Raw genomic sequence first — 27,751 nt, 5'->3', positions numbered from 1 at the left:
TGGTTTCAGCTTGAAAAAAAAAAGGGGGGGGGGGGAAATAGTAATCTGCACAGTGTACTTCTGCATCTCACTGGAATCATTTTCTCCTGCTGTTTCTGGCTGTACAGAATAATTATTCCCTTTTGACAGCTAAATGGGTAGGAGCAAATCCCCAGTATGTTGCAGCCCTGGGCTTGTTGTTCTATAACACCAGTTCAAGCCAAAGTTCTTCTTCTTTTAAAAAGATGCTACTTTTGCCTATACGAGGTTGAAGGCTCAGATACGATACCCGGTGTGTGTTGCTAGTCTTAGCTCTAACGAAATGCAAGTGCTGGTGACCCAACTAGAGAGAGTGGCATTAAATGTGCAGAACAGAGCTGTTAACCTGCATGGCAAACGTGGCCCCTTTTCCTGGTGCCAGAGTTGTAGTAGCTCTGGCACAGGCCTGCGGTGAGAGTGGATGGCTCAGCGGTGCCAGGTCTCTGTCAGTCTCTGCAGCGTACGTGCTCTGCCTGGCAATGGGGAAGGAGGAGACAGCGACATGGACTGCACTGCAGCACACTGCAGCACTCCCGGAACAAAGACTTGCTGGAAAAACACGACTCGCATTGCTGCTGTGTGCTGACCGCAGTTCAGAGACAGGGCCCTAAGACCGCATCTGCGTTACGAATATTTCCTCATGTAATTGTCAGTCACTTTCCCAGAGGCTTTGCAATTAACAGGACAACTGAATTATTAATAAGGCACTAATAATAAGTAATAGTGTTTTGGACTAGGTGAGAAGACTGCAGTGAGCTCACCTCTGAAATGGGGTTAGAGGGGAGGTGCTGGCCGCACTCCTTTGTCCCTGGCTCTTGAGCAGCCAGGGTGGGATGCTGCATTACAACCTGTTGGAGCTGGCCCAAAGGGAGCAGAGCTCTTGTCTGCTGTCAAGCCATGGCAGCCTCTTAGCGAGAGGGGGATGTCTTTAGCCAGTGGACCTGAGCTGTCTCTTATCAATGGTCTGCAATATGGTCTTCAGTGCAGTACAGCAGAGAGATCCATATCTCTCTAATACCCTCCAGTGAGAGTTGCGTCTTGCAGAGTATAGTATACAAGTAGTCCTGCAACCTTCCAGGGAAGACTCTGCAGGCAACCAGGTCACTCAGAGAAGACTTCCTCTTTTAAAACCTGATCAGAGCTTGTTCATTTTGATGCACAGATTCCTATTACTGTCAGTGGGCTTTGTGCTGGGGTTATCAGTGCTCTGCCACACCACGTCATCACCACAGATGCATGAAACCAAACAGGGTGACGGCTGTCTTTTCCCACAGTTTATTATATATGCTGTTAGCATGATAGCAAGATTCATTAAGTGTTCCCTATCCACAAAATTATCCTGCCCAGCTTAACATGAGCTGCATGAAGCTTCTCCCTTATGGGTCACAAGACAGAAGGAGCCCTCTGTGTCTGCAGCCACTCGACCTGCGCTGACTGGCCGTAAACACAAAAAGATTGCTTGAGTTGATTTCTACAGCATCAGGTTTAACAACGTCCTGTTAACCTATCTAAATCTCCCTGCTCCACTATTCAAGCATTAGTAGCTGTATCATAGTGCTAGGTTACAATGCAAGGAGGAGAAAATAACTAATACAGCCTTTAGACTTCTGCAGAGGCCAGAGGGCTCAAGAGTTGTACTGCTTATCAGAATGATGTTACTGGATTATCAATGCCCATACTTTGTGATTTCTGGTAGTTCTGTTTCTGGCACTTGGGTGAAGCCGTTTTCCAAGAAAGGGAGCCTGTCAGGGAATGAGCAAGTACCTTTTTGAAGGCTCTTTTTTCTAAGCACAGAAGGAAGCAGAGGAGGTTTTTTCCTCCAGGTACCATTATTGTATGGTTTCAGGAGGCAAGCCAAGCTGAATTCAGGACTCTTGTAAAGTAGGGGGATTGACTCTGAAATGGAGAGTATTTCGGTAGATGCGATCCTACTGAAATGCTGTCTGAATGGTTATATTTGCTTAGGGTTTACTTGTGTTTTGAAAGAAGTTGCATTATCCCAGTCTTTTATTGTGTGGGTACAGCTAGAATCACAAGGGAAGGGATCTGTCTTTTTCTGTCTGTTTTCTTTAAGGAAGTTCTCTGGAATTGCAGTCAAAGGGATGCTGCAGGAACTTGAAGAGCAAGGATGCTGCAGGGCAAGTGTCCCTGTGCATTGCCAAGCAGAGCAAATCTCCTGTGTGACTTCCAGGATAGTTGTTTGTGGCTTCCTGCAGTAGGCTGCCAAAACCTGAGCTTTCTTTCCCTGGAAATATCCTTATTTGGGCTTTCTCCAACCTAGATAACCAGTTCAGGATGTCAATACTGGAGCGACTTGAGCAGATGGAGAGGAGAATGGCTGAAATGACGGGCTCCCAGCAGCACAAACAAGGAGTAGGAGGCGGGAGCAATGGGAGCGGGAACGGAGGAACGCAGGTGCAGGTATGAACCCCGCTGTGTCCAGACACGGCAGCTTTATGCTTTCTTACCAGAGTTTGTTTGGGGGGGGGGTTGGAAAGGATTATAGTTTTTCCTAAACAAGTCTGGTTTGTGGGTTTCTTTAACAGCAGTTGGCTTTCACTCGCATTTGCCACTGTCTCAGTACTTCTAGAAGCAGAAGGCTGCCTGCTCAGGGCAGGTTGCAGCTCCCCTCAGTGGTTAAACTGGGATGTGTGTGGTGTTTCAGTGCGTTTCTGGGACTGGGACACTGGGCAGCTGCTTTGAGAGCCGCGTGGTGGTGGTTTGCGAGAAGATGATGAGTCGTGCTTGCTGGGCAAAGTCCAAACACTTGATCCATTCAAAGACTTTCCGAGGAATGACACTGCTCCACCTAGCCGCTGCACAGGGCTATGCTACACTGATCCAGACCCTCATCAAATGGCGGTAAGACCCAGCCTGTTGGACTCTTGGGTGTCAATATAGGCATGGCAGAAGCATATGTAAGCTCTGCTTGGTCTAGATTTCTGGTTGTCTTTTACAAACAGCCAAGTCCCTGAACTTGTTTCTGTCCCCTGATCTGACAGGACCTGTCTATTGAGAAAGCGAGTCCAATCACTGAATGTATCGTGCTGTTAAAGTCTCTGGTGGGGGCACCATCTGTAGTAAATACGTGTATCATGGGCATATATGCGTGGTCACTTCTTTGTGGTATGGTGCATTGGGTAAAGCTGTGCATTTAGGCAATGATCCTAACATGGCTGCAGAGCATCATTTGTTCTGTTGTTTCCTCTGCAGCACCAAACATGCAGACAGCATTGATCTGGAGCTGGAAGTTGACCCTTTGAATGTGGATCATTTCTCCTGCACTCCTCTGGTAAGAGCAGAGACTGAAACTTCTGAGAGAGTCTGAGGACCCTCTGGAGTTCTTCCTGATGCATTATTTTCCTAATGTGTTTCACACTCTGAAGAGTAGATGTTTCTTGTGTGTCCTTGCTGTGTAAATGGTAAGACACAGCACTGTCAGCTTCCTGGCATTTTGTTGAGAGAGACCGCACAGAAAAAACCTTGTCATTGAGTAACATGAGGAAAGGGGGACAGACAGGTGGTCCTGGTTGTGTTTTACCCAAAACCTAGTCTCCACTATTGTCCTGGGGAAAGGGCTTTACATGCCTTCTTTCAGGTTGTTCTGTTTGACGGACTGACAGTAGAGGTTGTAAAGTCATTACAGTATCTTGGTCATTGGAATCATGAAATTGTGACTGAGAACTTCAGCAAGTAAAAAGCCAAAGCAAGTGGAACCAGAAGTGCCAGTTTACAACAGCAGTGTGTTGATTTTATTGTTCCCAACCTTTAGTCCTGTCTGTGTGTTTCTGATCTCAGAGATTCTTTTGCCTGTGAGGCTGTTCTGTCTCTGCAGTGATGCCAGTGTCAAAAAAAAAAAAAAAAAAAAAAAAAAAAAAAAGCCAAACCCCCAAAAAACAAAAAGCGTTTATTACTCAGTAAGAAAGAGTCAAACTGTGAGCTTCATTTGGCAGATGAAGGTTTCTCTGTCATGGGAGAGAGTAGCATGCATCTAATCCTCTGTAATGGCCTTTTATTGGGATAGGACATATAAAAGCTAGTTGCTGGGGTTCAAGCATGTTATGGTTTTGCTTATCAGAGTCGTTTTTCTGTGAGCTGGGGAAGGAGAAGGCAGGTCGCCCAAGGGGTCAATTGTCTTTTCTTTTTTAGATGTGGGCATGCGCCCTGGGCCACATGGATGCAGCTGTTGTGCTGTACAAGTGGGACCGCCGAGCCATCTCTATACCTGACTCCCTTGGGAGACTGCCACTGGCCATTGCCCGGTCTCGGGGCCACGTGAAGTTGGCGGAGTGCTTGGAGCAGCTGCAGCGAGATGAGCAAACTCAGCTTGGGCAAAACCCCAGGATTCAGTGCCCCTCGAACACAGACTCCAACACAGAGAACTGGGTGTCCCAGTGGCACAGTGAGCTTATTGCCTCTCAGGAGCCTCAGAAGGGAGTCACTGTGATATCCAGTACAAACACAGGTGAAACAACCCTGAGGGCATGCACTGCTTTGCTGACATTTGACATGTGAAAACCTGGGGGCAAGGAGCTCGCCTGGGTGGCAGATGCCACCTGTAGCCCCGCTGTACATGCTTAGTTCTTTTCTTGTGGGCTCTCTGTCATGTGCTCCAAGTATCGGGAAGAGGAGCGAATGCCTGCTTTAGAAAGACACATGTATCTTAAGAGTGGTTGAGGTGGTATCCTCCCTGGGTGATAGTTACTCTCTTTGCCCATATTGTCGGATGTCCTAGAGCGTGGCACAAACTTCCACCTGCAGCAGAAGCTGTTGTAGTTCCTACAGCGATCATGGGTTGCATGTTTTGTTTTGACCATTGATCTGTTTGTTTCCAGAGCTGAGACGACCAAGATCAGAACCTTCCAGTTACTACAGTAGTGAGACTCAGAAAGATTACCCCGCACCCAAAAAACATAAGCTGAGCCCTGAATATTTTCAAGCCCGGCAAGAGAAGCTGCTTTCCACTGCGCTGAGCCTGGAACAGCCAAACATCAGGAAGCAGAACTCCAGCTCCAAGCAGTCCGCCACTGAGACAATCAGCCCCAGTGAAGGGATAAGGGACTATGGCCGGGAGCTTTCCCAGCACATCCCAGAAGTTACTGGGTACCGGGGCTCTGGCAGCCAAGCAGGCATCAAATGGAACCCAAAAGACATTTATATTGGTGTGTCAGCAGTGCAGGTGGCAGGGAGCCAGAAGGGGGCTGCACTGGGGAAGGACACTGTAGCCCATCGGCTACGCCAGCGAGAGCAGATGAATGTGCTGATGATGGCTGACAGGGAGATGGTGGATGCAGAGCTCTTGTCCTATAGGGACAATGCAGGGGATGAGGACTGCTTACACCACATGGATGACTTGCAGGTAAACATACCCATAGCGCCAAGATCAGCGGTCTCAGGGAAAATGGTGGCTGCACAGAGGAGCCTAACTGTGCGAAACTTCTGTGGAGGCCTGTAGAGACTCTGAATTGTGCTTTGTGAAAGGAGGTGGTCATATGGTCAATGTATACTTTCTTCCAGTTTCAAAGGTTATCCTTTAAACGCAGATGCAAAGGCTAATGGTTAGCATTTAGGGTCATGCACTGGCATATGCTTCAACAGTGTACAGGATGCACAAAACTGTTTGCAATTTTGCAAGGAAAAAGGAAAAAAGCAGAGCCTACTGGTCACATCAGTGAATGAGACTAAGGTGACCCCATGGTCCTTTGGGAACCGGAAGGCAGTTCCTACGAAAACAAGGTGACCTGACAGAGGCAGTGCTGTGATTGTAGTCCAAGCCGCTGCACTTCAAAGGGCAAGGAGATAAGAGTGGAGAACGGGAGAGACAGTGGGTTTGGGGAAGGAAAAATCCTACCAGATATGGAATAGAGGAAACAAAAACGCAACAGAAGCAGGACAGACAGATGAGAAGTAGTCACTGGGGAAAAGATACTGTGTTTGGTCTTCTGAGCAAAAAGAGTAATGGGAGCACAGCTACGTGCACTGCCTTGACATCTCTAAATATTTTCATCTTGCTGGCATAACATGGATGAAGCAGATCTTTGCAAAAAAGAACTGTTTTCTATTCTTCATATTAAAAATTCCTGTGAACCTTGGCAGGTGGGGGGATATGGTTCAGAAGGATTCCTGACAAAGCTGTGGTCCCAAGGGTTTTAGCTTCTCTTGATGTGCCTTTATTGTCCTGTCATGCTCTACTGCACATCTCGGCAAGAGTGGCAAGATCGCTTTTCCTTTGGAAATAAGATAGTAGTGACAGCTGTCAGTAGCGTACAGCAAAGGTCCAATGATGTAAACCTTTCACCAGATCTCTTGGGCTCCCCATATGCTCAGTGAAAAAAAGGTCTGGGGAATATGAAACCCTGCAGTGCTTTGTCAGAAGAGGCAGAAAAACAAACAAGCTTTGGTTAATGAATTTCTCTCCAATGCTGAGATAAACAGTAGACTCCAGCTACCACAAGTTTGGGGAAAATGGGGCAGTCTAAAGCTGGGCTATAACATGCAAGTACAAGGCTCCTGCTACCAGGCAGCAAGAGTTTGCTCTCCTCTCCCCCTTCCCAGGTGAACATGATGACACTTGCAGAGCACATTATTGAAGCTACGCCTGACAGGATCAAGCGGGAGAATTTTGTGCCGATGGAGACACCGCTGGTGGAGAGAACGGACAGTGCTGCCATGAGCACCACAATGAGCTGGCTGGCCAGTTACCTTGCTGATGTCGATCATCTGCCGAGTGCTGCACAGATAAGGTCAGTAAGAGTTGTGAAGTTGCTCTGGGTTTTTGAGTGATCTGAATGCTGGGCAGCATGCACTGATTCTTTAGCCTGCAGATGTTATTTCTCAGCGGGACTCAATGCTGGTGTTCCAAGCGCAGCCGCACTGTTGTGGTCAAACGTATCGTTGCCAGCACAGCTACAAATTCATGGAAGAATGGGAGTGCATGCTGCAGGAGGCAGGACAGAAAAGTGGCCACAAGGTCTGACTTATGACCTCTTCCAGTGCCAAGTCTGCGCAGTGCGGTACAGGCAGGCTCAGGAATGTGGGATGTTGGTTGGAGAGAGGGAGGGGAGCATGAACTTCTGCCTTGAACTGAGAAATGTTGTAATCCTTATCTGTGATGTCAGCTCAGGTGCTTTGTGAGCCGATAATTCCTGCTATGATTGGTATTTCAGAAGTCTGTATAGTGAACCCCTGACCCCTTCTTCGAACACCAGCTTGAGCCCTGCAGGCTCACCAATCAGTGAAATAGCTTTTGAGAAACCCAGCCTTCCCTCGGCAGCAGACTGGTCTGAATTTCTGAGTGCATCCACCAGCGAGAAGGTAGAAAATGAGTTTGCACAGTTAACTCTGTCTGATCATGAGCAGAGAGAACTCTATGAAGCTGCCAAACTCGTCCAGACAGTGTTCAGGAAATATAAGGTACGTGGCCAAAACATCCAGTGTCTTCCTTGTTAGTTGTGAGAGAGTATAATTTATTACAAAACAAAATGTGGGTAATACCCACTCCTGGGACAAAAATATGGTTTCTGTCATAACCTTTTCAATGCTTCCAGCATGTGCTTGTTGATGTTTACCCAGCAACTACCATACTGGAGAGAGCACGCCATGCCATAGCATGCCTTCTGTGCCAGAACAGCACTCACAAAGCGTATCTTCAAAATATACCCCAGAGGTTCTGGTTAGTTGCCTGCTTGGTGTAAAGATCAATTTTGAGGGTTTGTCCCCTACGTGAATTGCCAATAGAGATATCTCCAGGAAATGCCTAGACCTCAATCAGACTGGGTAGCACTGATAGGAGAGATTTAGAAGGAGGTGCCCTGCAAGCTGCTGTGAGCCACTTAACATCATCTGTCCTGTTTTTTGGTGCACTCTTGACTACTTATTGCTTCTTTCCTTCTCCACATAGGGTCGTCCTCTCCGGGAACAGCAAGAGGTGGCTGCGGCTGTTATTCAGCGTTGCTACCGAAAATACAAACAGGTAATCAAGGAAGTGAAATTTTATGAAACACATGTAAGTGCCGTGAACACAGCCCTTTGTAATGGGAATTATCCCACTGTTCCTCTTGTATGCTTTTCAGCATGTGGTAATGAAATACCCTGCTCAGGCAAAATTGAAAAGTGTCCTGAATCTTAATTTTGGAGGGAATCCTTGAAAGGATTGTGTTTGTGATGATAACCTGCATTTTTGCTATGAGATAGAGGGCAATGATGTATTCCATATTGGCCTTTGTGCATGCTATAGCCTGGTGAGACTCTTCTCTGACTAGTTGCTTGCCAAATTTCATTGTGAAATTGAAGTTGGTTTTGCCTTTGATAAAGGCGAAGATGAAAAATAGGTTGGTTTATTTTGCACATACTAAACTTTTAAACTATGGGAAGTCACATGTTGTAGCTTGATGCAAGTTGTTCCAGGACTGAGACTGTTCTCCAGACTCTAGTTGGAGGCATGCTTTTCGGCTGAGTTCTCAACCCCGGAAAAAGAAGATACTTTTTCTTCTTCCTTTTTGGTTCTTGTTTTTTGTGAGGTTTTTTGGGGGTTGGGTTTTTTTTGTTTTGTTTTGTTTTTTGTGGGGGCTAGAGCCCATGTCTCTCTCTTCACTATACCGTGCTAGACTCAAGCTGTGTGATGCCTGGTGGCATGTTACGTAAAGTGAAAGGCAAGATGCCTGTGCTCTTTTACAGCCTTCAAAACCATTTATTTGGGAAGCCTTTCAAGTGTTAGGTGACTGCATCATGATTCACATTCAACCTGTCACATGGCTGTCATTCTAGAGTGGTGCTTCCTCTAATGGGGAAGCTTAATTCCTTTCAAAAACTGCTTGACAAACTGCTTTGTCTTGGATCCTGGAATCGCTTCTTTTTGAAAGAAGATGGTTTGGGTTTTTTATTTTTTCATTCTTTATTTGCAGAACTAACATTAACTATGTATTTTTCTGTTTCTCCCTAAGCTTACTTGGATAGCCTTGAAGGTAATACAAATACAAACACTATTTTGGAAACAATTCCCCATGGGTCACTAACTTTCACATTCAATATAAACCAGGAGAACGTGGCATTTAGAGAAATGTTTTAGTAGTAACCACTAATAAATACCTGTAGTTGAGAAATCAGTGACAAACCAAACCTTATGGGAGGTACATAGGGGCTGCCATGCCACAGCATATCAACATAGTAGTACAACTGGGAAAAAAAAAAAAAGTTGTCAATTAGTCTCCTGCTTCTACAGGTACTCATATAAGCAGTGATGGGCTGAGGTGCAGGGAAGGTTTTGAAGCCAGTTTCCAGAGGACAGGCTTTCCTTTGTTGCTGCTAATTAGCCATCACTTGGTGATCTTTGCCTTGGCATTCGGGGAGCACAGGAGACCATTTATCCCACCCATGCGGCCGATGTCCTCTGCATTCTGCTTGCCTACCAAAGTATCTTGAACATTCGTCTTTGAAATACCTGTGCCCTGAATTCCGGAGACCGCGCTCTCATGTATGTTGCTGCTCATACTGGAGGCACGACTGTTGATGCCAGTCTTAAATTGTTCATGGCCAATAATTTTCTACTGTAAAGATGGATTTCCCAGCTGTGCAACGTCTTGCTCTCATCAGGTACTAGAATCAGCTGAGCTTCTCTCAGAGCTACCCAGGAGGCAAGGCATGCTCTTCCTGGAGAGAACTTGTCCTCAGAGTAATTTTCCATCCACAGCTTCCTCCTGCACCATGGTTTTGTATCAGTCAAAATACTGTTCTACCAGCACAAGTGAGCTGAGCTTTCCAGGGCTGCTGTATTAGCTGAGGCTTACCACTTCATGGACGTTAGGTGACTTCTCCATTTATCTTCTTCCCAGCTGGAGGGATAAAGAGGAGGAGAGGGAGCAGCTAATCAGCTAAGTGGGGCTTAGAGTAGAATGCCAACATATCGGGATCTAGCCTATCCAGTGACTGCTATTTTCTCTTTCACGTGCCTTATTCCTCTGTCATGTTACTGTATTGCTGAGATCAGCACAGGCTTATGACTAGATTTGAACTGTCATAGCTCACATCATGGTTTCGTATTTGAACCCTTCTGTTCAGGGGTTTCTAACTCAGCCACAGAAGTCCCATCTGGGCTAAAAATTGGAAGGAAAACCACGACCAGCCCACGAGTGGACTTATTTAAAATAGCTAATTTAAAACCATAATCTAATCCATTTAATTAAAAATGTTAAAAAGAAAAAATAAAAGAAAACAGAAAAAAAAAAAAAAAAAATTAATAATGGCAAAATACAACTGCACCTAATGACTGCTTCAATTCCAAAAAGTGAAATTTGGTAAATGGTGGTCTGTGATGATATTGGAGGTTTTTTTGCTTTGGGGTGATGTTGTGGGGGAGGCTGTGTTTGCTTTTTGGGGTTGTTTGTTTGGTTTTTTTTTCCCCCAATAGGCAGGAAAACTCCACTGAGACATGTTAGGACATTACCCTGTGTAGGGCAGTGGCTGCTATTCTGTGTCTCATCTGTCTGATAAAGTGAGCAGAAGCCATAGCTGATAAAATATCCAGGAACAACAGACACATAAGTTTTGAAAGTGTTAAAACTTTCAAAATAAGATCAGTGAACACAGATACCTCTGTCGTAGTGTTAGTTCAGAGGTATGAGTGCAACTTCTGTACGTTATTCTACATCTCTATCTTAAAAAGGACTTTTAAAAATATTCATGAATGCATATGGTGTCTGTTAAGCTGCATGCTTTAAAAGGAAAAGGATGTAGAATAAAGAAGATTTTCTTTTTAAGAGTTTGTGCCTGCTTTATTTGGAATCATGAGGCTAGAAATAATAGAGTGCTAGAGGGAATTTTGGATGCGTGTGCTCATGCAAATTTGCAAGTTCAGTGGATGCTTGTTACAGACTTCTAATGAGACTTAGTTTTGCCTATGACAGGCTCAATATTAGACTTGCTTAGTTAACTGTTGTGGATTTTGTTAGGTTTGGGGGTTTTTTTAGGTTACAATCATATGTTTTTCCATTTTAAATGCTTGGATTTAAATGGATATATTTGAGTACTCAGAACTTTTGCAGTATTGTGCTATGGCATAGAAACATGAAATGAACTGTTTAAAAGTTAATTGTCCTAGGAAAGTGGAATACACTTGTGAACAGCAAATTCGGTTCTGAAAAAGTAATTTGTTTAAAAGAAATTGTTAAAGGAAGACACAAAAAAAGTGTATTTTGGTTTTAGTTAATTTTTTAGCATTTTGGAATAGTCACTCACACTGCTTTATCCTTATAGTCGCTTAGTTGGGCATATTTTGCTGCTGCTGTTACGAGTCTTTACAAACAATGGCTGCATAGAAATGAGCACCCTGTACTTTGTAACGAGATTTCTGTGTGCAAGGGAAATAAACAATTCCTCCAAGTGTAGTCAGTTCTGTAAGGCAGACCCACTGCAGTACAAATATGAAGCAGTGTAAACATAACTCAGGATCTGCTCCAGTTGTTCCAAAGTTGTTCGTAAGTATAGTACAACTGGATCTGTTCATTAGCGTGTACGTGTAGAGCCTCTGCTAGCTAGGTATTAAATAAAACCAATCCTGTCAAACTATTCCAGGGGCAGCAAAACAGGTAGTTGCTTTCTTGATGCAGACTAGGTTCTGCGCATAATATCACAGTTGTTCCAGTTTGCTGTCACCCGTTTCTCATACAGTTCCCAAGCAGCGAGTAGATACTCATTTGCTTCTCATCATGTCTTAGTGGCACAAGAGTCTTTCACCATAGGAACCTGCTTCTTGCTGGTTTTATTGGAATGCCTCAGCTTCTTTTTGTTTCTCTTGTAGTATGCACTTTATAAAAAGATGACGCAAGCTGCCATTCTTATCCAGAGCAAATTCCGAAGTTATTATGAGCAGAAAAAATTCCAGCAGAGCCGACGAGCCGCGATGCTGATCCAGCAGTACTATCGTAGCTACAAAGAATGTGGGAAGAGGAGGCAAAACCGTCGGGCAGCCACCATTGTACAACAGAAACTCAGGTGAGCTGTTGGGATGTTAGATGCTACCAGGATCTTTATATATTGTTTTTACACTCATCAGGGCTATACTGTAATTTACTGACAAAAGCCAGTGGGAAAAGGACAGTGGTTCATAGGATAATTATTCTTGCATTTATTATTCTCCTCAGTTTTGCCTACACTTCAGTGTTGGGTTTTTTTTGTGTTTAGAAGCAGTCTGCTTACCAAGAAGCAGGATCAAGCTGCTCGCAAGATTATGCGGTTTTTACGACGCTGCCGCCACAGGTATGACACTTATCTTTTGGTATCTGACCTTCATTAGAGCAATGCAACAATATTCAAGTGTGTCAGCAATGAGTGCAATATGAAGGATAATAGAATCAGCTCACTACAGATCTTTTAATCAAATAACGAAGCCCAGCTGCTTCCAAGATAAACTGACAAAAATGAAATGTCTAACTTGGGACTGTTGCAGAAAGAAAATCATGTTCAGCTCTATTGCTCATATGGTAAAGCAGCCCAGGTTGCACTGGGCAGACACAGAATGAGGAAACTGTGAGTGAAGCAAGGCACATGACTTTAAAAGTTGGACTTGCAGAAGTCTGAAAAAAAGTTTACCAAATCATAGCTACAGCTTGTAAGTGCTGCACAAAGCATTCACGGTATGTGGGAAAGTGCAAAATGCAACAACATCTGGTGGAAATGCCTTTAGTTTGGTCACAGGATCGTTTGGTAAACTCTCGTCAAATACGGGTTCTTTTTAACGTGGATAGGTGGAATATGCCAACAGAGCAGCAGACAAGTTAGTTCACATCAGCCACTCCACACATACCTCAGTAAGCGGGGAGTACAGACACAGACATGAAGATGAACCATCTCTTGCCAGCGTGGGAACCTGCACAGGCTTGCCAGAGTGCTCACATGTGGCAGCTAGTGCTACCATACCAGTACTCTGCTACATGCAGGGCGTTTGTTTTGATTTTTCAATGAAAGGATCCCATATATGATCAGGTTGCAAACCAGAATTTTGCCTAGACAAAAGTGAATTCAGATGTTTCCGACTCTGCTCCCTCCATTCTCACCACACATGCATTTCATCCACTCAGGAGCTGGTTAGACCTGATGCATTTTGAAGCATGTCTAGTTCAGCCCACTGATTTTTGAACAAGGGGAGCTCTGAGAGGCAGAGAGGCATGTGATAAACTTGATTTTAGAAACAGACTCGGTCCTTTTTGTAGCATTTCAGAGCTGCAGTTTGCAGGAGGTCAGTGTGCCTCGTGGTGGAAGGACATCTTACGTGCAGGTTCCGTGGGAAGTAACATGTGTGGACAAGAAAGAGGGCTTTATAGTTTCCAGGCCAATTCCAAATGCACTTGAAATAGCCACAGTTGTTCATGAAGAAGCACAAGCGGCTTCTTGCTCTCAGCAGGGCACGTAGAAGAGACCAAAAGGTTGTTCTGTTGTGTTTGTTGGGCAGCATGTCCCACTGAAGCAGGTGGAGGCTCAGAACTTCTGTATCCTCTCAGATCTGCTTGAGATCCAGGCAGTCCCTGGGGAAGCCACATGCCCGTTTCCATCTGTGGAGGCTCTGGGATCAACCTGCCAGAGGCTCTTACAGCCAACTCTCACACACAAGCCCAGAGAATACCTCACAACTAGCTGTATGACTGGGTTTCCCACCAATGTCCAGGGTGCACCATGCACTTCAACCATGCTCACTGAAGTCTCCAGCTGTCAAGTAACCTAGACTCTCCAGGGCTTAAATTGCCCGTGAATCTAGCAGTTTTTCTTGCCTTCAGCTCATTGCCTTCCTCTTTCTCAGCATCTCCTGTTTCCTTTGTAGAGTGAGACCCTACTCATTTGCATCACTGAAATTTGCAGGCAAGACCCTTCCCTTTGCCTGCAGTCACTCTCTCTCTTGAGCAGCATCATTGCTGCTGCTGTGCATCTCTGGGAGATGGGTTTAGGTCTTGGGTATTTATAGACAGGAAATAACAAGAAGACTCGGGGGCAGGGGGAATCCATTGACAGTAGGCTCTCTGGCTTATGTCACACTGTGCAGTACTTGAGTTTCTGCAACAGTGCACTCCTGTCTGTGTCCATAGGCACTTTGTTAGTGGTTGTGGTTACTCAGGAATTCATCCATGGTTCTTGACTAGGATGCAACAAAAGCAAAAAGTAACTTACTTCCACTGAAAATGTTAACTGTGTTTCAAAACTGCCTTGCTTTTCCTTCTGAAATAAAAACTATTGTGCATTCATGATCATGTACTTTCTCCAAGCAATCATAAGGGTTTAAACCGTGTTAGTGTAGCTAATATTAATAATTGATGCAAATTTTAACCAGGAGCATTCTGGCATTGGCAAATGCTAAAAATAAAAGCAAGACTTAACAAAGTGACAAAACCAGCATTTAGAATCTGCTTGAAAAAGACATAAATTTACCAGCCTACTAGATTTACAGAACTGTTCAGAAATGTGGCAAGTTTGGGCCTCTTTCCCCGTGTTCCTCCTGCTTGCCAAAAAAGCTCTAGCAAGCAGTTGCAAAGAAAGACATTTTCCAAAACTCTTCGTGCTCTGTGCACTTAGACTGCATCTGTGATCCTGGGATTGCACTGCAGGAGTATCTCACAGACCCTCAGAGTTTCCTGGCTGCCGGTACCATACAGAGGGATCTGGTCCCTGTGCTTGTTTGCGCTCAGTGAAGAACAACACACGAATCAGGTTCTTAGAGCTTTATTACCACACAAGATTTTGAAGACGAACAGATTGAAGTCTGTTGCTTGTGTAAACAACTGCAAAGGAAAAGTATAATACTGGAAATGATACAGATCTACTTATTAAAACAGAGCTTCACTTGCTTCAGCATCTCAGCTGACTCAGACTGACCCGTTTGCTTCCTTGCCCCCCACCCCGATGCAAGATCCACGCGCTTTCCCCAGCACAACCACATCCTGGCGAGACCACCCGCATTCATTCCTTCCCAAGCTTGGCTCTGCAACCCCCTTTCTGAGCTGGCCTGTTCGTGGTGTTTGTACACCCAGGCACCAGGTGGAGGATGAGGTAATTGGCTTCTTTCTCATCTGCTCTTCTTCAAGCTTTCTGAATTTTCTTTTCTGTATCTTAATAATTACATTTATTCCTCACCGCTTGACTTTTCTTGCTTACCTCTTTCTAAGCATAGAGTAATAAGACTTAGGATGTTAAGTAAGTTTCAGACCACCTCTATATGAGCCTCCTAATTATATCTGTTCAGTCTACGCATGTCCTGTGTAATGCTCACACAGGATACAGCTGATGATGATGTGACTGGTACTTAGGCTAACAGCACCACACACTGTTTCAGGAGTACTGCTTGTTGGAATCCCATCACAGACTCCTCCTGAAATGCTCAAAATTAGCACACTGCTGCTATAAACAAGAAATTAAGAAAGTTGCCAGGCTCCATAAAGAAATATTTCAGCCATCCAACCTCCTGAACATCCAGCGGCAAGCCATAACCACTAACATCTAATGTTATTTAATGCTCTGTAGCGTAAAAATGGCACTGTGGAGCCACTTGTTAAACCACAGTGCCTTGTCAGTACAAGGGATAGAAATGACAGATATTTTTGGAAAATCTGAGGGAGAGAGAGAAAAGAGAGCATGCACAGGAACATCAAAGAAACAGGATCTTGTAGCAGATTTCTGTCAGCTGATAGAGGTGGGGGAGGAGGCTGTAAAAGCCACTTGCAGTCTGTCATAAGGGTAGTGAGCTAAGTGAAAAGGCAGCAAATTCTTACAGCTCAGAAGTTCAACCTTAAAAAAAAAAATGAAACTGGTTAACCTAGGTTTTTGTCCACAAGCAGATTTTGTTGCTGGGCCAATAAATGACTCCTTATTAAGAGCTTATTCTGTAGCCTTAGGCAAGATTTACTCGGGCTGTCCCCTGGCAACCATGTGGTTGGTTGGTTTTTTTCCTATTTTAAATTGATCAAAGTCTACTTCAAGCCAAGATAACTCCCTCTGCTAGTATTCGGAACAGCTTAAATGGTCGTCTTGTCTTATCTTGCTTATTAGCTTTTTGGCACAAAGGCTCAGTAGCACAAACATGATTCTTAACAGCTTGAGGATCCAGGGCACATAGGCATGTTGGTCTTGTGTTTTCTGATCTCCTCAACTTATGCTTGTTGCCTGATCAGACAGTACTTCAGATGTTTTGAGAGAGTTAATGAGAGAGGTTCTGCAGTTGGAGCTCTCTTAGTAATGGATGTATAGACGTTGATGAAAATCAGAAAAGAAATGTAAATTTTGGTTGAATGTATTCTTAGAGAAGATATTGGAGCTCTAGTAGCTGAATATTATCAGGTGTCATGGAGACAAAAGTGGTCATTCATCAGCAGCAGTCATTCTGACAGTCAGACGTGTATCGTTTCCTTTTGACTTCGAAAAAAAAAATAGGTATTTATCCATCTATTGTCATATTCTCAAAAATCTGGTGAAAAACATGCATCAGCCATAACATGGTATCAACATGACTCGTCACAGAAGTGTTGTTTGTTGAGAGAGAGAAACAGAAACTTCCTGGCCTCCCAGGAGAGTTTCGCCTGTCTTCCCATGGTGCCTGGACCTGTCGACTGGCACTTGACTAACTTTCAACCTAAAACTTGCCATTACACCTACTGTGAGTTGAGCTGTCTCCTGGCACGCTGTCCTGTGTGAGGCAGAATGAAGGGTTTGCGTATTTAATGCTTTTGGAAAGACTCCACCTACTTAGTGATCCCCAGATATGACACATCTAGAGCTGCAAGGAAATCCGAGAGCTCCAGAGTGGGTTTGGGTTTGCTGAGCTGAATCCATATATGGTCCATACAGTCAGCTTTCACTGGGAAGGTAACCTCCTATTTCCTATTCTTTCTCTGAGTCTTAGGAAAATTTTACTCTTTTGAGAGGTATGTACACCACTGCTAGGCTGTGATTATGATCCGCAGCATTTTTTATGGAGTAGCATTTGGAATGAGACACAGACAATTGCTGCAAGGGAAGGCAGGATGCAGCTAGAAATGCCACAGGGATGACAGTATTGGGTTTATTTTACTTGGTTATTACTTCCTGCCCTAAAACACCTAAACACAGGACTGCTCTTCCCTGGTAAAGAGGAGGAGTCCAGTAGGCAGGAGTGGGAAGGATTCTTTCTCTCCAGGCAAGCAGAAGTGTTGTCTCCTCCTCCCTGAAGTGAAGCTCTTGGTAAGGTACGGTTATTGCCATGTGTGTGCTAATAGCTCTTTGGTATTGTTTTGCAATCTGAAGCCCACTGGTGGACCATAGGCTGTACAAAAGGGTGAGTGTAGCTGCCTGCTAGCCAGTTCCTCTCTTCCATTTTAAATATTTTGCTTTCTGCTTGCTTGCATGGGGCTGCAGCCGAGATATGCCAGTAAGTTTCACCTCCATTATATAAAACAGAATCCTGTATAAACTAACCCTACTGCAACAACTAACACTGCTGCTTTTATAACAGGACAGAGCTCCGCAGTAGATGTTACCAATGCATGAACGTGTGAAAAAGGACATGTATATTCATCATGGGCATGCTTAGGTGGCGTTGTCGGTGGGATATTTTTTCAGTATCCAAAATGGCTGTCCGTAGATTTTTGGAACTTGACGGGGTCTGTACTCACACACGCTCAATGAGTAACGATGTCCTTTGTCATGGGACTGCGACAGCGTTCAGGCTAGACCCTAGGAAGCTGCAGTACAGATGTAGCCTACTGTGGATGGGTATTTGTTTCTGCCTGAGCCAGAGAGAAGCAGAAGAGCTCCTCACACTGCTTTTTACTGCCTAAGGTGGTTAAGCACCAATGCTTATCTTCTAGAAGTTGGTCTTCGGTAAGTTACATGTCCAGTTACCTTACTAGGGCCAGCTTGTTGACAACTGCTTCTCTCAGCTGTTAATCTACCTAGTGGGAAGGGAAACAAAAAACCTGAAATGAAGATGCTGTAACTGTGTTATAGTAAGTGCCAAGTGAGCTTCTGTCAGGAGTCTCATTCTCAGCGTGAAGACAGTCCACTCGCCTTTGTGCTTGGTCACATTAGCAGGCCAGTTTGCTTCCCGAGAGCCGGGTGGGAATACGCCAAAGCATTCCCATGGCAGGTCACAATCCCTGTACGAGCAGGGAACGCTGTGGCTTTCAAGGCACGTGCCTGAGTTGTCAGCAGGACTGCTCAGTACCACCTTGCATTTTAGGGGCTGTAAGACAGTAGGGCTTCTGTTGAAAATTGCAGTCGGAAATAACACAGTTTGTGTGCTTATTACTACTCCCTTCAGCAAGGGAGGAGAGGCAGAGGGAGGGATGACCTTGAGTCCTGCTTCCACATAACATTCAGAAAAGAAAACTGAATTGTCGATCATGGAGTTTTACTGACTTTGAATTGCAGAGGTTATTTTTATGACTTAAAAGTGAGAGTATGAATCAGGCTTAAGCCTGCTGGAGGCATCGTTATTTGTTTAACTGTTGAGCCTAACAAAGAAGCAATAGCTAATGACATTTCTTTCCAAACTGTGACTTTTGTGCTACCATTTTTTGTTGCATATCCTCAGATTTTTACAAGTAACAGTTTGGGTTCTTTACTAATGACAAATGAAGTAAGAACTGGATGAAATGGAGACAAAGGCCCAGATGCGCCTTAACAGTTTCAGTGCTGCTTTCATGGATCTTGTCCTGATGGAGGAAGAGAATCGTTACTCCAGACTGCAGAGACACCAACGCTGTGAAGTTGTTAGCCGGAAAACTATAGCTCCAGGTCTTAGCATGTATGGTAATGTGCTTTACAACTAGCACAGGTTGATTCAGGAACTGTGTAAAAATAGCTTGTATTCTCATAATGGTGGACTCACTGGGTGACTTGTTTTTACTAATCTGATGCTTTGTGTATAACTAGGGCTGGTAATTTTTGGTCTACAGTTGGGTGTCTGGTTTCAAAAGTCTCTTGAAGAAAAAACATAATTTGTTTTTGAAAAATAAAATTCACTGTAAGTAACTTAAAAAAAAAAGTCATTCTGATTAGATGAATTGACCTTCCTCTATTGTAAGGACATAAGTAAGGGTCTACTTTTATACAAAAAAACATTAACAAGTTTAACCATCTTTAATCTTGGAGTCAGTTACCATATCCATGGGACAGTAATGAATGCTGCAGGCAACTGACAACATTTTATTTAGCAGCCAGTAGAGCAGTACACTGCAGGGCAGAGCTGCCCGGGGCTGGGGCTGGCTCAACGGCACACCTTCCCTCCCTGGCAGGCAGTGTCCCGACCTCCTTCCTCCTGGCCTGAGCAAGGAGCTGCAGCTGCTCAGCCCCCGCAGCACAGCGTGCGCCTGTTGTGGCAGGAGCCCTTATTCTGTGGTGTGCAAGTGCGGAGCCAGCCTCGCAGCCACCCATCGTGCTTTGGGTCGTGGGACAGAGAAGGCTGAGCTGCAGGGCCCGTGCCAACCAGAACGGTGGATGCACCCGCTCTGTCTTTTCTCTGAGCAAAAGCCAAATGCTACAGTTCTGCCGAGGGTGTGAAGCCCTTTCAAAAGCAGCAGAATTGGAAGAAACTGGTGACAGATGGGAGTTGCAGGAAGAGAAGAGACAGAGCAAATGTTTTTTTCTCTGCACTGTGTCAGAATCATTCTGCAGCAGGGGGCTTCCTGGTGAGACCTCTTCTCTAACACTGCCTGGAGATAACTGGGGGTCTCCCAGTCTTCCCTGGTTTTGTCTGGCTAGCTGTGGACCATGTCCCACAGTGTGTAAGAAAAGGGACCAGCGTGCATGTCTGCAGCTAGATTCTGGTATGCTCAAAATATATTCCTGTCTCCAGCTACTCCTACCTTTGCAGTTCTGGTGCTCTCTTCTTAGCCTTACTTCTCTCCAGAGAATATCTGCTTAATTGATTTGGCTGGCTGCGTGCAGGCATGCCAGCACAGTTCCTGCTGCGCCCTGCTCTCGGGCACCTCTGTCTGCCCCGGTGTCTGTGGGCTTGGGCTGCCTGCAGAGTGCCCCTGCTCGGTGCACTCTGCAGCTCTGGGAATGGCGCAGGCTGGAAGCTGTGCTGCATTCTCCGCTAGCAGCACTGTATGTAACCTTTGCATGCCAGACAAGAGGGGATATGTTTTAAGACCTTTGTTCTAGGAATAGGAAAAATAATTTAAACTTACAATGTGCATACCAAAGTGGGCTAGTTGGATTCAAAACTGAAAAGAATGTGCAACGTACGACTTGAACGTAGAAGAATAAAGCAGTTGTGCTGTTGTGCCTTTCCATTCAAGGCTAGGATTCCTACTTAAGCAAGCAGATGCATGCTGCAGTCTCTGGATACACTAAAACGGACCTGTGTTGCGTGGTCCAGTGTGCTAGTAGAGGGGTCTGTAAAGAAGAGCAAGTGCAGGGTCTGGGCCCACAGCTAGGGCGCAGCTCCCTGGACTTGAGCCAAGCTGGGGAAGCCACCCTTGAGGGCGTGTTCTGTAGACACGGCATGGTGATTCTGCTCTAGGTGCAGCTGACAGGCCTGTCGTCAGTATTGGAGGAGAAACAGTTGCTGCACATTAAGGCCTTGTGTATGTAATAGCATACAAGAAATTAGCAGGAAGCAGATTCTGGAAGTTTAGTAGCATTTGCAGGTTTTGCCTTGAATGGCAAGTGATGTGGGATTGATCAGGAAATGGGGGAGTTCTCTGCTTATCTGGAAAAAGCAAGCTATGAACTATCACGAAATGTATTAGCTGCTCTTCTGCCAAAGTAAGTCTGTTACAGCAAATGATTCTTTGCTGCTTTGCGTTCTGATAGCATCCTACGTGCATACGCTGCTGGTGTGCATGCACACAAGAGAAGTATTTCTGGGCCTTCTGATGTGCACAAGCTGACATGTCCATATATGCTGAAGGAATGCATGCAAACATATGTCTGTAATATACAAATTTGATGTATTCTGTACACTGACACGGTGCTTATGTAGTCTGCGCGTGCAGATAAATGATCACAGCATTTGCCTCCATGTTTCAGTTTGAAAATCTCTTTTCAAACTGATTTCATTAACTCTTCTGGATTTATTTGGGTTATATTACACCAGGATCAGTAAAGAGGGAGAGCTGGGAGATTTTATTGACCACCTTATGCGAGACAAAACTTGCTGTGTTTCTGCGGTAGAAATTAGAAGACTTTCTAGGAAAAAAAAATCCAGTTACTATTGCCTTTAAGTAATAGTTTTCATCTCAGGGGAACACACTCCAGTGGACAGATTGCAGCTAATCACAGTGCCTGCTACACATATGTTTCCCTGCTCATTGGTGAAACCATCTGCTGCAGCCTCCTGTGAAGGAGAGCTTTGCTTAAAGTCCAGATATAGGACATGAACAAAAATACACGGCTGCTTGAACTGTGACCCCCTCTGCCGTACTCTTGGTAGGCAGGTGATCTGGAGCAGATCACAAGGAGCAAGTCTTTTCACATCATTAGGCTAGCTGATCACTTTCTGCCTGCAGTGAAACTTCTGTCCTCTCTGGGGCAGAACAAGTGCACTTGTTTTCTGTGATCATGAGTGATAAAGAATGTATTCATTCACAGCATCTTTCATTTAAAAATAAATCCCCTTACCCCCACCCCGTTTCTTACGGTTTGATTAAGTGCTGCTCTCCGGTTTGGGGAGTGTGCATGTCACACCTGAAGTCAGTTCCTCTGGTAAGTACAACTTTATTTCATACCTGAATAAACAACATCTACTATATTTTGTTGTTCTTTGCATACCCTTCCCTTTCTTGGCATTTCAGCAACAAACCCTTTCCTACTCCTGTGCACCTAGGACTTGTATTTTTTGTGTGTTTTTAATATGTGCTATGCAGCAGCCATTGCATTTAAATACCCGGTTTTTTACATCTCACAGTAAGATTGAGAATGGGGGAAAATTTTAAGGGATTGAAGAGTCCCGTTTGTTCAAGTTCAGGACAATGTGAGAAAATGTCATATTGGGATATGCATCACTGTACCTGCAACGAAAGTTTTCAAAGTAATTTCTTTTTTCATTTACCTCTTGCAGGAGCTGAATGTATTTGGAGCTCAAATGCGTGTGTTAAATCGCAGACCGTGTGCTCTGGGGTGTCATTCTTATTGGGCCTTTCTGTCTTTTTTGTTTTGCTGCCCAAATGAGATATCTGGAAAAAGGCAAGAGCTCCCTTTTCTTAAATGTCGCACAGGCCATTTCAGCTCTCAGAGCAACAGGTAACTCACCAGACAGCCTTCTCTGGCTCCTGCACCCTGTCCTTTATACTGATCTTCAGCATTCAGATTCATTAAACATTTCCCTGGCTGGGCATTATGGAGTAAATTTGATGAAACAGCTTTGTGTTATGCTTTACCCATGAAGCCATTGTTTGCTGTTACAACTTCTAAGTAGGCCTAATTCATTTGCTGACACACTCCCATACAAGACTGGGGAGGGCACGTGGGGAGAGGAGCTGCTGCTCGCTTCTGGGGCTGTTGCTTTCTACATGCTTCAGCACGTAATGATGCAACCTTCTGTATGGTGTCCAAGTCAGTCACACAGTTCGAAGGGCAGAAGCTTTGTCTGGCTGGAGCAATCTGGGAACCGGGACGTAGCTCCCGACTGTCAGGGTTCAAAGCTCATAGTTGAAATGATCTTCTTTTCTCGTTCTGTGCATCAGCAGCACGGCTGTGATTCAGATGCCTTATCAGTGGTCATCTCTATTGCACGTGCTTTTTCCATCCATCTGCTCTTCAGCAGTTGCTGAGGGAATGACTTTGTACCTTAAAGGCGCTTACTGTCTAGAGGAAATGTTATTTGAGGAGGTTTTTATTAAAGGCTTCATCAGTGCAAAACCAAATTTACGGTCCTTGCAATTCTGTGCGTAGTTTCAGTAGCTGCTGAAGTAGGATGGTACTTCTTGTTCGGAGTCTTGCAACGGCCAGAGCCTGTTACCCTTTCTGGTGCGCTCTGGCTTGCAGCCGCGCGTCACTTGAACTGTCCTCACCTCCAGTCCCCGTGCAGCTCGAGGCTCTTCCAGAAGTGATCCAGACCAGCACACCAGTGCCTGTAGACCTCTGAAAAGGTTTGCGTGCCGTCCATCAGCACGTGGCCTGCTGGTATTACTTGCTCTCGGCTCACTCATTTTTTCCTGTTATTTAAAAAGAAAAAAAAAAAAAGTCTCACTGTAAGTCTGCCAAACTGGATTGAAACATCTTCTCTAAGAACATCCTTTCTGCTGTACCATTCTATAAATTCCAGAGGTGTTCTTTTTCTTAGAGCAGTTTATTAGTGCTTGTAACTGCAAATACTATGCTTTGGCCCTCTTCCCCAGCCTGAATTTGAGTGGAAAAATAGGAACCAAAGAAGATTGCCTTCTAGCATGAAGACAATGCTATATTGTTCACTTAAAGCTCTCCTAGCAGCACTTACTCAGTGGATTTCTATTTTCAAGGGTTCTAATTTGTCCAAAATTCTTCCCTAGTCAAACTGTATTTTTAACTGCATTTGAAAATTTAAAGGGTTTATTATGCTAAGCATTAATGAAGAGGAAATACCAGCCCCATGCTCATGTTGATACTTCATATTGTTGTAACAAAATCTAACCAAAGTACCACTGAGTAAGGAACCTACTTGAAAAGAAGTGTTAAAGGAGGACTAAAAGGACTTCTAAGACACAAGAAAGGCTGCAGTACAGACTGTCCAATAAAGAATTAATTGGTTGAAAACGTTTAGTTTTAGGTTCTCTTGAGAAAGCAGTTCAGAGGCTTGTTTAAGAAGAGTTATTTTAAATGATAAAACAAATGGATTACCTTGGTCTGGTATCTGGCTTGATGCATACACTGGTTCTGGCACTTCATGTTTAGCCCTGGTTCAGGGAAGAAGCAGGGCATTCACAACACTTCAGTGCTTCCCAAATGTTGGTCTGGCCATGGATTTGCTCAATTATCGGTAGCAGTTAGAGGTACTTCAGTTGCACTCTGGCTGTGCTACGCTGCAGATCCCCCAGCTGAGCAGGGCTGCCTCGAGCCTGCTGCCAGGAGTGGGGAGAACTTCTCTGGCCTCTCAGCGCCAGGTCTTCTGAGCGAGGAGGAGAGATTGTCAGCCACATGCTGCAGGTCTTCATACCTACTGGGCAGTGTATTATACAAATAAAGGACTTGTAGTACCTACCTGCACTCCCGTTTTTAATGTAACACATGCACAATTCTGTATACTGAATGCAGAGGTTAGTTTAAGAAAAAAAAGTGGTAGCTTAATAAATTTGGATGGTCATCATATTGAAGCTTAAGTTTATAAATGCTGTGGAATGCAGGGTTTGTTTTAAGCCATTACATACTAAACAGCATCTTTCAGTGAAGTACCCATGACAAGTTTCAAAGTCTGTAACTTTGCTGTAGGGGAATTCCGTACTAGTGTGTGTTTCTGTTTTTAAGCAGTAATTATCATTGTATTTGCAACATTTTTATAAGCCTGAAAATCCTTAAACCAATGTAAAGTACACTTGACCAAGGAAAAGTGTTGCATATTTCTGAATACGATCTGTACTAGCACAAATGTTGAGTGCTGTAGTAATTAACTTCCATTGGCATGTGTGTTGCAGTTAAACAGATTCCATAGGTCTGCACCAGTACAGATATTGCATGCTGTAGGTTGAAGTTTGCAGCAAAGCATGTCTTGCATTCTTCCAGCAAAAGTGCTTTGTTAGTGTAGTCCTTGCATGTTGAAGTGCTAAACTAAGGTATAGCATGTCTCAGTGAAAGAGCCACCAGCTTATCTAATGTGCATGTTCTCAGTAAGAGATCTATAATAACAGGTTAATTTTACATTACAGTACTGAAGTGCAACAGAAAACACTTGGAAGTTGCACTGCAAATCATGCATTAATAGATGGTTTCTTGAACACAGTTAATCGAAACCTTAAAAATTGCCTAGTGAACAGAGGCACACCACATTTTTCTAGTGCAGCAGTGATCTTGGCTCACCTTCTGCTTCTAAGCATTGCAGTTACAGAAGTATCAGTAATAATTTCAAGGGAGAGCCGGCTTTTCTGCTGCAAGAAAAGAAAGAAAAATAAATATACTGAAAACAGGCAGTTTGTCATTTGTGAGCGTTTTCAGTTCACTCTAACAGTCCTCCTATGTTTCCTGTAATGAAAAGATGATCTGGGCTAACCCAGCAGCTAGCACCATAATACGTCATCAACCGCTGGGGGTGAGCAGAGGCTTGCTGCTGCTTTCTGTGCGGTGCTGAAGCCCCCGCTCCCCTGATGTCAGCAGGGTCTTTTAGACACCAGCTTGCGTAGAGCCAAAATTCCCCTGTAGAAAATGTCTCTGTCAAGTTGCAGCAGGTGTTTAGGCTCAGCACAGCACTACCCAGGTAGGAAATCAGAACCAGTGGTGCTGCTTGCTGCCTTGCCCCTTCCTCAGCCTGGGGATCAGAGCACTTCTTGGCATCTGTGAGAGCTGCATTGAGGCACCCCTCTGCTGGACTTGGATTTCAGAGGAGTGCCGTGGCCCCTTGGGTGTAGGTCTTCGGGCTCTGAAAACGGCATGTGCATTTGGACTAGCAGAGCCCTCTGTCTTTCCATACATGATATTCTCAAACAGTTTGGTGGAATTAAGGTGAATAGCAAAGGTCTGACCTGCATATTAGTTAGTGCGATTTATTCATTGACTCCTGTTTCCCCCTGTTTCACAAATAAAGAGAACACCTTTGAGTGCTAGAGCTTTAAGTCAGCTAAAACAGAGTTAAAAGCAGCCAGCTCCCTTTTGACTGTGATTCTGAGTAATAGTACGTGCAGAAAAATCAATTAAAAAAACAGTGAAATGGAGGTGTATTTATAGAGGTCAGTTTATAGCCTTCATCATATCCTTATATTAGCAGGCTGGTGTGAGTGGCAGTCTACGTACAGAAGCTACAAACTGGCATTGTTGCTGCTTAGCTCTCACAACATCTTTTACTATCTGTATTTACTTAGGCTTTGCTAAATTCATTCACTCTTAGTTGGATTCTGTTACACAGACTCACAGCTCTGACACAATTCTTTGTACCATACCTTTGTCATTTGTCCTTTCAAGTTTTTGCTACATCAGTTGGGCATGTACATGCTTTGCTAAATCACCTTAATTGAGGCTGTGTTCTACTCCTTTTGGGGTGGTCCTCCCCTCGCAGTAGCGGAGGAAAGACACATGGAGGCAGGCGGCAAAGGGATCGCACTGCGGAAAGGAGCTCCCTGCAAAAGGAGGCAGAGCCAAGCTGCTGCAAGCTCAGCTGGGCACCTGCCATCGGGTTTAGGGGCAGCATGGGAAGTCCCTGTGGATTTGTTTTGGCTCCTTTGCAGGGAGCCTTCACTGACACGCAGCCAGTTTGTCAGCCTGAGCAGAGGATTGCTGCTACTCCAGCACCAATGCAGAATTCTGCTTTATTTGATGGGATTGAAATGATTCCCTTCTCTTTATCCTTTTAATGTAATTTTTAATTATTTCAGCTTTCAGTGATGATTTAGTTCTTATGCTGACAAGTGCTAGAGGAGGTAATGTATTGCATGCGTTTTAAAGAGTTGAGAATTGAAGCATCAGGCCACAGCTAGGGAGAGCGACTCTTCCACGTTGTAGGTTCATCTCCCTTGGTATGCAGCGTCCTCCGCTGCTGGCTGGGAAAAAACATGAACCTGCTACCAACAACATGCTAGAAAATACAGCCGCTAGCAGCTGGAATAAGCGTGAAGTAAATTCCCTTTCTTCACACCCATACCAGTTCCTTCTACTTGCATATAAGCACTTTTTTATGTGAGATTCTGTATCAACATCAGGCTTCCCTTGTAAGTATGTCTGACTGAATTTTCCCCTGCTGTGCTGGGCGCAATGTCAAATTGTCGCCATTTCAGCGATGCGTGGAGAAAAGAGGTCGACACTGAAAAGCCCCTTTGCCTTAACAGCTGGAATAGCAGGCAGCTGCAAAATCGGTTAATGAACAGCAATCCAGAAAACCCCCAAGCGATTAAGTGAGCCAATACCAGAACAAAGTCTAGCTGTAGTTACAAATATCAGGAAAAAACAGTAGCTGGAAATAAGTTTATCTTTCCAAATGTGTTTGTCTCAGATTTCTAGCAGCCTATTCGTGCGCTTCCAACTGTTTATGGTGTCAGGAACGTATTACCCTCCTATCATTTCTCTGGGAGCTGGCTCTTTTGCACGGGAGGTTAGAGTGAGGAATCATTTTGATTTTTCTGTCTTGAAAGAGATTTGCAATAGAAGTGTTATATAGCTCCTCTTTGTTTTTTCAGAGTGAAAGAATTGAAAAAGGCCAAGGAACTTGAAGATACGCAGCAGCATCCCGTAGCAATGTGACATTGCTTTTCAGACTGTTTTCATTTTCTGTTTTTAGCAGAGACATGCAACAACAACAACAAAAATACCCACTGCAGTTCTGGAAATACCAGCTGCAGGATTTTAACAGTAATGTTTTGGTCATTGCATTTGCACTTTCATGGACAACTTTTAATTTGTTCAGCAAGACATCTTGGAACTCAATCTTCTGTTGGATCATGGGGAAAACAAAAGACACCAGGAAGAAATTGTGAGTTGCTTCATTCTCCGAGAAGGAAGAAGCGATTAATTATCCTTTTCATATAGGGCTGTATTAAACAACATGTGGAACTGTACAAATATTATACCAAAAATATTGTTAAGAAAAGGTGGGAATGCACAAGCAACACAAGAATGCTGTTCCTGCACCTGTCAGTCATCTCCAAGAAACTGAAGCTTT

General features: G+C 44.4%; 1 protein-coding gene across 1 annotated transcript in view; it reads left to right on the top strand.

The window, feature by feature from the left end:
- Positions 1-27,302, top strand: part of CAMTA1 (calmodulin binding transcription activator 1) — a gene marked incomplete at its 3' end in the record, with an annotated part of 321,803 nt that extends 294,501 nt beyond the window's left edge. Inside the window, exons 12-24 of the mRNA XM_082328970.1 lie at positions 2,300-2,439; positions 2,684-2,880; positions 3,232-3,310; positions 4,168-4,483; positions 4,854-5,377; positions 6,574-6,761; positions 7,185-7,431; positions 7,919-7,990; positions 8,961-8,981; positions 11,813-12,006; positions 12,196-12,270; positions 17,275-17,305; positions 27,270-27,302. Of these exons, the coding sequence (XP_082185096.1) occupies positions 2,300-2,439; positions 2,684-2,880; positions 3,232-3,310; positions 4,168-4,483; positions 4,854-5,377; positions 6,574-6,761; positions 7,185-7,431; positions 7,919-7,990; positions 8,961-8,981; positions 11,813-12,006; positions 12,196-12,270; positions 17,275-17,305; positions 27,270-27,302 (2,117 nt within the window). The remainder of the gene's footprint in view (positions 1-2,299; positions 2,440-2,683; positions 2,881-3,231; positions 3,311-4,167; positions 4,484-4,853; positions 5,378-6,573; positions 6,762-7,184; positions 7,432-7,918; positions 7,991-8,960; positions 8,982-11,812; positions 12,007-12,195; positions 12,271-17,274; positions 17,306-27,269) is intronic.
- Positions 27,303-27,751: the final 449 nt, after the last annotated feature.

Source organism: Platalea leucorodia, assembly GCF_965183815.1.
Source record: "Platalea leucorodia genome assembly, chromosome: 17".
Taxonomy (NCBI): Eukaryota; Metazoa; Chordata; class Aves; order Pelecaniformes; family Threskiornithidae; genus Platalea; species Platalea leucorodia.
Note: the sequence above shows the minus strand (reverse complement) of the source record. Positions and strands in the feature narration are given on the sequence as shown.